This window comes from Cololabis saira, chromosome 21 (assembly GCF_033807715.1).
Source record: "Cololabis saira isolate AMF1-May2022 chromosome 21, fColSai1.1, whole genome shotgun sequence".
Classification (NCBI taxonomy): Eukaryota; Metazoa; Chordata; class Actinopteri; order Beloniformes; family Belonidae; genus Cololabis; species Cololabis saira.
Genome location: NC_084607.1, coordinates 20,141,810 through 20,154,554, shown reverse-complemented (window position 1 = coordinate 20,154,554; position 12,745 = coordinate 20,141,810). Strand labels below are relative to the sequence as shown.

The following is a 12,745-nucleotide window of genomic DNA, read 5'->3' as shown; positions in this document are numbered from 1 at the left end:
CAATAGGTCCATTTAACCTGGTTACATGACAGTTACATTCAGAGTACATTTTCACATTTAGTCAATTGTAGGGAAGTGGTTGTCTTGGCAACAGATGTCATTGCCCCACCAGTTGGTTGCCTCTTTTCTTTGCTCTATGAAACAGAAAAACAACCGCTGGAGCTGTGATGAGAGCTGGTGGGGACCTTAATTGGGCTTTTTGTTCAAAGATGTTTGGCAAGCTGGTCATTATAACAACAAAGAGCCTTGAAATTTTGGAAACCCCCACTAAGCACCCATCTGACACTTTCCCAAAATACATCAGTATCCTGATAAATCTTTGGGAGGCTGTCTACATACGAGGAAACAAAAGCCACTGAACGAGAGTGTCTTTTTTCATCTACTGTGACACTTTGTAACTGCATTTTAATGTAATTCTTACGTAATGCATCATATTTTAATGTGATTGCCAGCATGCAATAATTTTATTTCATTTAGAGGGCTTCACCACACTAAGAGATTTTTTTAATTAAATTTTGTAAATTATTTTCATGTTACTGCATTATCAGTTGTTACAAAACAGATTTTCTGGTCTTTTTTTCCCCAATTAAAAGCTGCAAAGCAACACAAAATCCAGCTTTTTAACAGCTAATATGCATGCTTCCTGCATCCTCTGTGTGTTTCCTACTGACTGAAATGAAGCAGCACAGAAATGTGCAAATGATATTGTGTGGTTTGAGGTTTTGCTTAAACTGACACCCCCTGCAAATGACACATTCAAGTGTAAATTAATATTCTTTATTTTAATGCCATTTTGCTCCGTGTGTGTGTTGTGCATGGCAGAAAGCCAAGTTGGGTCACGGTAAGAAAGTGATCACCCCATCAGATCACCGGAGGTTCAGCCTGCCGTCAGGTAACATGGACCGAGTCCGACTCAGTGACTTCAACTTCCTGGCTCTGCTGGGGAAAGGCAGCTTCGGCAAGGTGAGACCTGCAACACTTTGAAAATCATAACCAGATCACGCTGATCGTTTGCTTTCACGTCACATTTCAATATGACCTTTGACATGTGAGTCTCTGTCGACTCCAGGTAATGTTGGCAGAGAAGAAGTCGACAGAGGAACTGTACGCCATAAAGATCTTGAAGAAAGACGTCGTAATCCAGGATGATGATGTTGAATGTACGATGGTGGAGAAGAGGGTCTTGGCCCTCCGAGACAAACCGCCCTTCCTCACGCACCTCCATTCCTGCTTCCAGACTGTGGTGTGTAAACGTCAACCCGCACGGTGGCCGCAGTTTTTAATGTCGATTTTCCTGCACCTGTTCAGACACATAAAAAATATCACTTTATGTGAAGAGAGGCCATTGTTCTTCCATAACAATCTTTCATCAGCCGTCTCTTCAATCCCAGAGAGTGCGTTTGTCATTAGATTTGTATTTGTAGTCCCTTTTTTTTTCACCCACTCTCCTGCGGAGAAAATTGGAAGTGAGTTTGAACCACTCTTGGATACAGTGAGTAAACAGAGTGATTCAAGGAGACTTAAATAAAACTCAATATGACCTGACCATATTGTTGTAAAAAAAGAATAAATAACAACCAGCAATTTCATTTCTTTCCAGATAGCCAAGCAAAATAACTCCTGAATAATACTACCACATTACATTTATAGGCTTTCTTTCTAACGCTCATTCAATGTACCTTTTCTTTTCTTGTTGTATGCACTTCTTATATTTCTAATAATAACCTCATTTATTATAGGATCGTCTGTACTTTGTGATGGAATACATTAATGGAGGAGACCTAATGTATCACATCCAGCGCATGGGCAAGTTTAAGGAGCCACAGGCGGTGTAAGTGCTCACACTGATGCATGTACTATACGGTCACATTGTTTCAGGATGATATCATGGCTTCAGGGTTTTTATAGCCATCTCAAGCAGTAAGTAACAGTACCTTAGAGCTGAAATAAGGTATAAAGTTAAAATAGTACTTCTGTATGATACACGGTATGGGTTTATTCTGACATCTGGCCAATACTGATACTTAAACCTTTTTTAACCACCTAATTGCAGATTATGTTAGGTGTCCCTCGTAATATAATACACGTATCCTGTGTACTTTTGTTATGGCTCACTCGCAGTGGCCTGCATGAATACCAATGGGAAGTAAAAATTCAGTGCATATAATAAGAAAACAGCTTCATTTTACTAGTCAGGCATGCTAAATCTATTCTCATCATTTTCAAAGCTTATTTTCCCTGTCAGTGTTCATTCTGCTCATATCATACTAAACTGAAACAGAAGAAATTGCTCATGATTTGTTTGATATGGTTGTCAGATTTGATGCATGTAGTCAGAAGAATAATTGAAATGGCGTTCTGTAGTTCTTATTTAAAGGGCTGACAAAAGGTGATAAAAGAGATATGATGGGAAATAAAGGGGAGGCAGATGGTTCAGACTATCAGCCCATCAGGGGCTTTCCATATACTCTTTAAGCAAAGGGATTCATTTGTACTAACTTTACAATATATTATACAGTATGTGTTGCACATGTAAGTGTATATGTTTCTTTTGTTTTAATTTTACAGGTTTTATGCTGCAGAGATAGCTGTCGGTTTGTTTTTCTTGCATCGAAAGGGAATCATCTACAGGTGGGTGGCGTGACGTTGCAATGCACTGCTTTCAAGCAAATGCAGTCAGTGTGGTTGAATTGCAGTCCTCTATTTTCAATTTTAATTCCAAAAACAGGCAGTTTATTTGTCTTTTTTTTTGCTTTGATTAGACAGACGGATCAGGAGATAAAATATAGAAGCGCAGGCAGACAGAGGGAGGAAATTAAAGAAGCAAGGGGCCTGCAATGAAGGAAGAAATTAGATTAAAAATAGGTGTTAACCATTCTGGCCTGTCTGTCTTTAAACTGCAGAGTTTGAAAACCCTGTGGGTATTAAATCCATATTTATCAGCCTGATGTTAAAAGCAAAAAAAGGAAAGAATGATGTGCTTGACAAAGACTAAGGTCACCCTGTTCCTCTTCACTGCCTCAGAACAGAGCTCACATCCATTCTTCACACCCCAACAGCCTTTCGTTTGATATCGTGTCTCTGGCTTTTGACAAAAATGACTGCCAGAAGTGGCGATCGGGGGGAAGAAAATGAAAAACCTTAAGAGTTGCAGGATGAATTCGAAGAGCAAAAACACAGAGGAGTAAGGCTGGTGGAGGAATGAGCTGATGTGTGCATGGATGTGGCAGCGGTGGAGGATGACGCTGGCTTTGCTGTGATATACAGACTATATCACAAAATGCTCACAAACGTGTCCCCGCTGCAGGGATCTGAAGCTGGACAATGTAATGCTGGACTCCGAGGGCCACATCAAGATAGCTGACTTCGGCATGTGCAAGGAGAGCATGTATGAAGGGATGACCACACGCACCTTCTGTGGCACCCCAGACTACATTGCACCTGAGGTGAGATGAGGAAACAGCAGCCTTAGAGAAGGAGAAAAAGATGAGATGACAACACTGCATCTTATCTTCTCTCATGTCTACTTCAACTCAACATGTACATGAAGAAGTTATCCAGCTCCAAACCACATTATCTGGGGGTGTTTGAGTTTGACTAATCTGATTTAGTACAAGTTAGCGACTGAATCTCTTACTTTGATATGTAATTGTTGCCCCCGGCCTCATTGGATCACTCCATATAATGGCAATGGAAGCGTGAGTTTGAAAATAAGGGTTTTATCTTTTTTATTAAAAACAGTGAAGGGAATTTCTCCTAAAATATCATAATAATCCAGAAAGACTGGTATTCCCATCACCATGGGTCTGTAAATAAATCACAGGAGAGATACGGAGACAAATAAAACATTAAAATGAAAGTTAAAGGGAAAGAAAGAGTTATTTAACAGAGTGACAGACAGCGATGATTCACTGAGTTGAGTATATATAAGCTGTCTGTTCACTCCGTCTGTGTCGATGACTCACAATGTGGATAGTATTACCCAGGATGGAGTTCAGGAAACCCCTCTCCAACAGGAAACTACATGTAAACAAACGTGTATAGTAGTCTTCCATCTTCAACAGCAAAGATAAATCATTCAGCTTCTTGTTTTATAAAATCTTTTACTTCATCGTGATCTGATAAACAGACAGATAGTCCTTTTCACTGTTGTGACTTGAACAGCATCTTAGTTTTTATAGCCTTATAACATCATTGTCCTTTAAGTCTATTTTTTTAAGTATTTTAAGCGATTTATGCACAAGCTGGAAGCTTTATAAATTGCTGCATTTGCATGTTAACACAGCTGCGACTGGAGACTTTGTTAGTGCATCTGTGCAATTCTGACTGTGTGCAGACGGTGTGTGGGAGAGAAGTGTGGGACGGCAAATTGGATGGAAGCCCTTTTGTTATGGCAGCTCAAAATAGCCAACTGTATTTAATGGGGTTGAATTGGTTTGTTTTGATGAGAAGAACAATTGGTTTCACTTTTTCTTTGATATCTTCACTTAAGCCCTCTGGTTGAGTCTGGTCCTCCAACGTTCAAATAATACTGAAAAGCAGATTTAAAAAATAATTTGTGAGCAAAAATAAATACAGTTGCTAAGAAAGACTTTTTTCCTAATAAGCTAAATAAGTGATTATTTCTTCTTCATTATTATTATTGTTTTAACCTTTTCTCTTGTTTTGATTCTGTCAGATTATAGCGTACCAGCCTTATGGAAAATCAGTGGACTGGTGGGCTTATGGAGTTCTCCTGTATGAGATGTTAGCAGGACAGGTAATGTCCTTGGCACCTGCACCTCACAAAGTTTATGACTCAATATTTTGTGCACATTAAAAACTGTAAAATGGTGGAACCAACAGTTTTATTATCTTTTATTAAGTCATTTATCACTAAACATTGTGCATCCACTGTTTCTAGCTTCTTAAATATACAAATTATAGATGACTGTTTCAATGTCGGGTGGTTTGGTCTAATAAAGCTTCGTATTTAAAACTGTGACCTTTTATTTTATTTTGCTATTTTCTGGGAACCTTTTTTCAAATTTTCCTGATTTTCTTCAGCATTTTGATGAACTGATGGAGAAAGTAATTCAGCTGCAGCCCTCTTAATGAAAGAGGAGCTATTTGGTGGAGCAAATGAGGCAGAAGAACAGCTCATTTTCTGAACTGTTGTTATGTCTGAAATATAACTGCAAAACTAGTGAAAGATGACGATATCATTAATATCATATCATTTATGGTGGCAGCAAGGATGTAGATTTGGTTTTATCATTAGTGGGAACATGAACCCACAACCGCAGATTTTACTGTAGTTTTATTTGTCAATACATCATTGGGCATCTTAAAACGTGTTTATGCTAATATTAACAATGCTATTAGATTTTTGTTTTACTCCTGTCTAACAAAGATATAATTTAAAAGTTTACGTAATGATAAAGGCAAGTAATGACGGACAGGGAAAGAGTGTCAGCCATGGTGCAGCTCTCAACATAAAAAAAAAGAACAGGGAAAAATAATATTAGTAAAAAAACATTTTGAAATCTGAAAACTGCTGTTTCTTGCTATATGCAGTCCATGCATGTGCATGAGCCCCCCAAAATTCAGATTTTATGATATTTTATTTTAAATTTGAAATCCTAAAATATATACTCATAATACATGTTTACAAGCTAAGCTAGCATCAACAAAATTCATTTTCCTTTTTATTTTTATAATTCAACTTGAATTTGAGGTTGAGATTAATAAATCTAGTGGAACACATAAATATGCTGTTAAAGGTTTTGTCAATAAATATCAACAATTTACAGGCTTGTCCCTCTGACTGGAAGTATAAATCAGCATATATTGCAGTTACTGAGTTATTTTCTGCACATTTGGGTCTTAAAAAAAAGTTCCTTGATAGGACATAGTTCACATTCATTACTGCTTTATCAGATCAATGTATAATAACGATAAAAGGTTATTTTCAGTCCAAATCTTTAGAAAACATTCTATCTCTGTGTCAGAGGTCAGATGATTTATAATTCAGAGGGAAACAAGTTACTTCTGTGTAACCTTTTGAAATGTTAAAATTTCCTGTTACAAGGCAACGGTGTGCAAAACCTTTTTCATACTCGCATTGAAAATAAAACCCCACCTAAACTATCTTAAATTGATTTGCTGTTCCTCTTCAAACCTTGATGTTGAAGAGTGAGCGAGCTCCCTCACTTTCATCAGTAGTGCTGCTGACGGCGATGCATCTAAAACCTGTGACATCAAAGCAGCGTCACTTTCACCTGCTCCTGTTTTCCCTGAACAAACTGCAATAATCATCACCACTGTCTTTCTAAACTCTGACTCTTTTCCCTCATCGTCTTCAGCCGCCGTTTGATGGAGAAGATGAGGACGAGCTCTTCCAGTCCATCATGGAGCACAATGTGTCCTACCCCAAGTCCATGTCTAAAGAGGCCGTGTCCATCTGTAAGGGTGTAAGTAATCTTTTAAAACTTCAGCATAATATACGTGTATCTGAACTAACGTTTTTTGTCTGCTTCACTGCATATGATGAAACATATATACAGTGATTTCATAACAGGTCTGGTGCTGTTACAGTCACGTCCGGGACTGTTATGTAATCATCACACATTTATACATTCTTCCAGTCGCTACTTAGCAATGTTCTTCTCCCAAAAAAAACCTACTCACGCTTTCTTGTCTACAGTGTTTTAATTATAAATGACATGGTTCCAGCAACAAATCACTTTCCTCAGAAACCCTTTAGTTGCTTCGTACTGAAATGAATAAACTTACAAATGCAACTTAGAATGGGCTTAAACAAGCAGCAGCCCTGCATTTTTTATTCCATTATACCTCACCTTATAAATAAGTAAATGTTGTTTCCCTTTCATAAAAATCAACACTGCAGCAGAGTTTCTGTTTAACTTTATCCAAGCAGTTTTCCCAAAGATCTGAAACTGCATTTGCCAGGTCTTGGACTAAATGAACCCCCTCCAGATACAAAGATGTTCGATATCTTCATTATAAAAGTGTTAGAATTGATGCCAAATCAATCAAGCCCTCGTTTTCTTTCCCTGTCTTGCATTATGCTTGTAAAAGGTCTGCAAAGTTGCAAAGCCTGAAAAGAGTGACTTTCCTCCAGAGAAGACACTTTTCCTGACATTCCTTAAACGCATCATTTGCAGTGTGGGAGTTTCTTCCTTTATGCGTCAACACCATGAAATGCATTTGCATATTGTCTACCTTACGGCTAGTTTGGCACATCTTATTGCAAAGAATGATCGCCTGTGTTTTGCCATCAGCTGACCAATCACAGCAGACTGGCTCTCATTAATGGGGATCCTAAAAATAGACCATTTAAAAGAAACGGTGGCTGCAAATGCAGCAGCAATCAGTAATTTGAAGAAAATTATACTTTTTGCAAACAAGACTTTCTTTAAAAAAAAAAACAAATTAATACACTTATGAAAGCCAGTCAATGTGTTCTTTATTTTTATAGATTTTTAGCTTCTTTTTGACCTGAACATTTCCTAAAGAACGTTTACTCTCCAGACAGCCTGGTTGTTCCTGTTTCCGTCAGCATGTTCTCAGTGAAGTATTCCCTTTGCTACAGCATTTACTTAGATCTTTAAAAAAAAAATGCTCCCCTATTCAGAGAACAGAACTTGTCACATCAGGGAACCACCTTTACAACGTCAGATTCAGGCTCAGTTTGATGGAGTCATTTAATAATGTAGCTCATTTTCATTTATCTAGAAACTGCTTATTTGCCACCCAAAACAACTGACAAAAAAGATCAGACTCGTCTTACTGTTTGCATCAGATTTCACTTGCAACAAATGATTGAAAGTCGCTAAAGAAAGGCGGTTTGATGGCCGTCGGACTCTGCAAGATGTTGATAATGAAATAATGGGATTATACACACGAGAATATCAAATCTAAATAAGAACAAATATTTTTGTTTTTGTTTTTGTTTTTGTGAAGCCCCAAACCACCTATGTCACATCTTCTTCCTCTGTTTGTCATCAGCTGATGACCAAGCACCCATCCAAGCGTCTTGGCTGCGGCCCGGAGGGTGAGCGGGACATCAGAGAGCAGGCATTCTTCAGGCGCATCGACTGGGACCGACTGGCCAACCGAGAAATCCAGCCGCCGTTTAAACCCAAAGTGGTGAGTTAGGCGTATCTTTTGTCAGCATTTAGTAAAAGTCACTTTGAAGATCATCTTTTTAACCCTTGATGCAGCAACAAAGATTCTCAGTTCTTCTTTGAGGGATGTTTCCACATTTTTGATACCAAAGGTCTTGGATTAGGAAGGCTGAGATGTGCCAACGGCTGCCAAACAAACCCAAATCACCATCAATTCAACCCCATGCTTCATAGCTGCAGGTGTTTTGGTGGAAATATGTCCTTCCTTCTCTCCAAACATATCTTGGCTCATTGTAGCCAATACTTAGATCTTTTTATTTACCTTTCTAGAAATCTTTCAAACAGTTTTGTGAAAGTTTTCATGGTCTTTTAGACCTCAAGTTGACTTCTATAGTTGCTTTGAAGCGCCATGTCTTAATTACATTACACACCAAACAGTTACTTTAAAAAATCTATTTTCTTAAAGGCTTCTTCTGTTTTGTCGCATTAATCATTGCTCCTTAGAGTAGCCCTTGCCTGCTGATTGTTGGGACACATTTAAGGAGTCATAGTATTTCTTTAACCCCTTTTATATTAAATCCACTGGCCTTTTGTCAATAATGATCTGGACAAACCATAGCAGATACATTTGAGATTCGTCTGACCTAGTCTGACATAACTGTCATAAGCTGCATTTAACAGAGGATAGAGTAAATCTTGTGAGAGTCATGTCTAAAGAAAAAACGGATTTGAGCCATATTTGGTGAATAGGTGGCTGACTTAAGGCACGCTCACTCAGTACTCTACTAGTCACAGTTACAGACGTTTTAATGGATCCCACTATAAAACATTTTGGCGCTTTGTTAAATTAATTCCACCACGTGGCTATTTTCATCCGCAGAAAAGGATTTTGGATGATGTCACTATTTGGATGACGAAAGTAACCACTGTCTGTGCCTAAAAATGTTCATAAACTGTCACCTTCCTGTTCTGCTTTTACACAACCTCCACACACACAAAGGGTGATGTGTTTTATTCTGCGCCTCTGTTAAATAATTCATACAAACCCACAGAGAGTTGCCAAGTGTGTTTGCACTGAAGGGTACACGTTGCATGTTTGTATTCACATTCATTTTCACCTAGTGTAGATGCATCCAGCAGAGCTTGGAGATGCATTCCAGCTGCAGCCACCTCAATAGCCGCCAGGAACACCTGCTCTCCCGCCTACTCTCCTGTCACCGCAGAAATGCTACTTTTCTGTTTGTAGACCCCTGCGTCTTTCGCCCCCCTCGCTGCCCACGGAGCCTGAAGCAACACGAGTGCTGGCATGAGGGTTAAAAATAGCTCTGTAAGAGCAGAGTTCCCTTTACTTCCACACAAGGGCCACCGTAAATGCAGGGTTATATACTGTAGCAGATGTATCCATCTCCATTTCATTCACACACAGGGGAGGAAAACATTGCTAAAAGCGGATGCACCCATTCAGTAGGCTCTGCGTGGTGTATTACAGTTGTGAGCTCATATACTGCATCATAAGTTGGTCTGAAGGGACTCGCAAAAAGTCCATTTAAGCCTTTATGGCTCATAGCTTCTGAAATATTATGGAGCGGCTGAAAATTAGAGACATGCTGATACATCTCCAGAGAAAAAGCATTGTGAGCAGCTGCATTCTGAGTATATTGGTGTCATTATTGGTCTCACCAATGGCAGTCCTGATCAGAAGAAGGATGCCAATGACCTCCACTGTTGTGCGCTTTGGTTTCACTCCTGATCTAAATTCAGCCTCTGTCTGGCTAAACATTGATATTTTCCTATGCCACCTTCCCCCTGGGACGGTAGAGAAGCTTTCTAATAAAAGACTCAAGAGGACAAGCCTTTCGTCATCCGTCTGCAACTCTTTATACCCTTTTACAGTCTGTCCAGCGATCAAAATAACTTCCTCCATCTAACATTCATCTCATCTCTTTTAGTGTGGCAAAGCAGCAGAAAACTTTGACAAGTTTTTCACACGCACCCAGCCCGTCCTGACCCCTCCGGACCAGCTGGTAATTGCCAACATCGACCAGAGCGAATTTGCCGGCTTCTCCTACATCAACCCTCAATTCATCCATCCATCCCTGCACAGCGTGGTATGAGGAAGGAGCAGAGAGTGATAAAGAGAGAAATAAGAGCATGACTGTCACTGAATACAGCATCCTTCCAATCCAAACTTCCTGCTGTCCGTAGGCTGATATCACCCTCTAGGTTTGCGTCTATTACTTATCAATAACTGTGGACAGAAATGGAGTGAGGAACAAAGTGTTAAGTATGTCACAGTAAGTACAATCTGAGCAGAGATTAACGAAATGTACATGCACTAATAATTTAGCATCTCATACTGTTTTGAATCTGTATTTCCAAACTTTCAGCTTTTATCTTGTGAAGGAATGTGTCTCAGCATCTGTCACTTTTGGTGTTAAAGATCTGTTTTCCTTTACTTCCTGCTCATGTTCCCCATCTGATAACAAGTCGCAATGCACAAAGAGAATGGATTTACATTTTTTTGACTCTGTCATGGCTTTATCTCCTTCTGAACTGCTACACATGTATATGTATATTATATTTCTATAATAAAGACAAGCGGTAGTAAACTGTTACATCAGTGCCAAAGTAGAGGTGGAAGCATACATTTCTATTGCAATTCTTAAAGTTCTTGTAATGTTTCTCCATTCTGACCTTTCCCAGTGGTGTCAGCAACTTAAAACCCTCAAACGGGGGTTGTTTCTATCTGTTGTTTTGTAGGACGTGTAACTACAGTATATCTCTACTCAGCAGAAGCAAAATATGTCTCTGTTGCGAGTGCAACAGATGTTGCCAGCTGTGTAGGATAACCTGTCAGAAAACTTTGGATGATCGAGGCAGTGTTTTGAAGTATTAAGATGCTATTTCCATATGCACAAAGCAGATCTGTGTTGCATGCTTATCTTCTGACTCTGTTTGAGCCGTAGGGTCTAGGATGCAGTACACGTCTAGTATCACTGTAAAGTTTAGTAGAATGATAAAAACTATGTGAATATATAATTGTTGTATGTTTACTCTGAAAAAAAGTTTCTGAGTGGGAAAGGTTTTTCTTCCTGTTTCATGTTCTGTACCTTTTATGACCAGAAATGTGTAACCCTCCAATGTTTTTGTAAATATGTTTCAAAAACAGAAGCTCCTTGCAGATTTTATACTATGAACTGAATGTGCTTTTACTACCATAGTTTGAACATTTCTATGTTTAGATTAGCCCTAAAAAAAAATGTTGTGTATATATATATATATAATATATATATATATATTATATATTATATATATATATATATATAACTTTATATAACTAATATATATATAACTTTATATATATATATATATATATATATATATATAAAGTTATATATATATATATAAAGTTTGGCAGACTCTTTGGTAGCTTTGGTATCAGCAAAAACCTGTTCCAAGTATATCAACTATTTATCCATTATTTTATAATACTCAGTGTCATGTAGAGAATATGCAGCATTACTTTCAGTGGAACAGTCGTACGCCCTCTTGCCTTGGTCGTCTCAGGACCGACTCCTCCTGTAACAAACTGAGTTCAAAACCGAATTACTGCTTATGATGATTCCCGAGCCCTGTGTGGCCGAAACTCGTCTTTTCTTAATATATTGTGTGCATGCGTGAGGCCAGGCCTGACCTAAGCATGAGAAAGAGCCCTGCATGACATGGAGAACCCTACTGTGGAACATGGAGTTTCCCCACATTTTCGCACAGAGTAAGACAACCAACCAGCATTGTGCGCTTTTCTGCTCATGTATGTCCCCAGTTGCTTTCATGTAGCCTGACATGTTTGGATAAAAAAGCTGAATTGTAAACAGATGTGTGAATTGCTTATGATGGCTGTTTGTTTACTGGTGCCAAACGCCATTTTTTTCTGTTAGGTGTGTCCAATATATTTATTTATTAATGTTTACTCTTTTTTTCTACATAATCATACTAACTTAAAACAGCAGGGCTTGAAACTACCAATAATTTAGGAAGACTACCAGAAGTCTTAACACATGAATTAGTTACTGGACATGCGTGTTGGTGTCGCAGCTGTCAGATATGTCTGGACCAAAATGAAATCTTAAGGTTAAACTGAACGTTTACAATTAAACTTTGAATACATGATGGAAGATAATTTAATGTGAGGCCAGTCAGGGTACAGAACCACTACAGGCTACAATCACAGCCACAGGGTTGTTTGTATATGTTTCTTTTACTGCCCCTGCTTTGTTAACCTGATTCTTCTTGTTCCTCTGTTCTTTGTGGTTTGGCAAAAACTGTGTATAAATAAAGTATGAAATACATATATGCTACAAAAATTTGTACCACTTGCCTTTTTATTTTAGCTTATCTGTGTTGCTTTTGTAACTGTGTTGCAGTATTGTAGCTCTTAATATACTGTAATATTCTATAACAACGTTTTATTAAGCATTCAGATAACACTTTTTGGCCAGTTCATAACACCACTACAAAGTTATAGCATCTTTTACGGATAATGGATTAATAACATATTGGTGAATTTCCGGGGTTTCAATTGGCTCGCAGATTGTAGTCTTATTTATTTTTAAGTA

At 38.4% G+C, this 12,745-nt stretch overlaps 1 protein-coding gene across 4 annotated transcripts in view; it reads left to right on the top strand.

Moving 5' to 3' along the window:
• prkcab (protein kinase C, alpha, b) overlaps positions 1-11,375 on the top strand; it is a 145,827-nt gene extending 134,452 nt beyond the window's left edge. For all 4 annotated transcript variants that reach the window (XM_061711166.1, XM_061711164.1, XM_061711165.1 and 1 more), the window contains 9 exons: positions 823-963; positions 1,070-1,243; positions 1,740-1,831; positions 2,569-2,631; positions 3,308-3,446; positions 4,679-4,759; positions 6,345-6,452; positions 8,011-8,151; positions 10,079-11,375. In XM_061711166.1, coding sequence (XP_061567150.1) covers positions 823-963; positions 1,070-1,243; positions 1,740-1,831; positions 2,569-2,631; positions 3,308-3,446; positions 4,679-4,759; positions 6,345-6,452; positions 8,011-8,151; positions 10,079-10,243 — 1,104 coding nt within the window. In that variant the 3' untranslated portion in view covers positions 10,244-11,375. The remainder of the gene's footprint in view (positions 1-822; positions 964-1,069; positions 1,244-1,739; positions 1,832-2,568; positions 2,632-3,307; positions 3,447-4,678; positions 4,760-6,344; positions 6,453-8,010; positions 8,152-10,078) is intronic.
• The last annotated feature ends 1,370 nt before the right edge of the window (positions 11,376-12,745 follow it).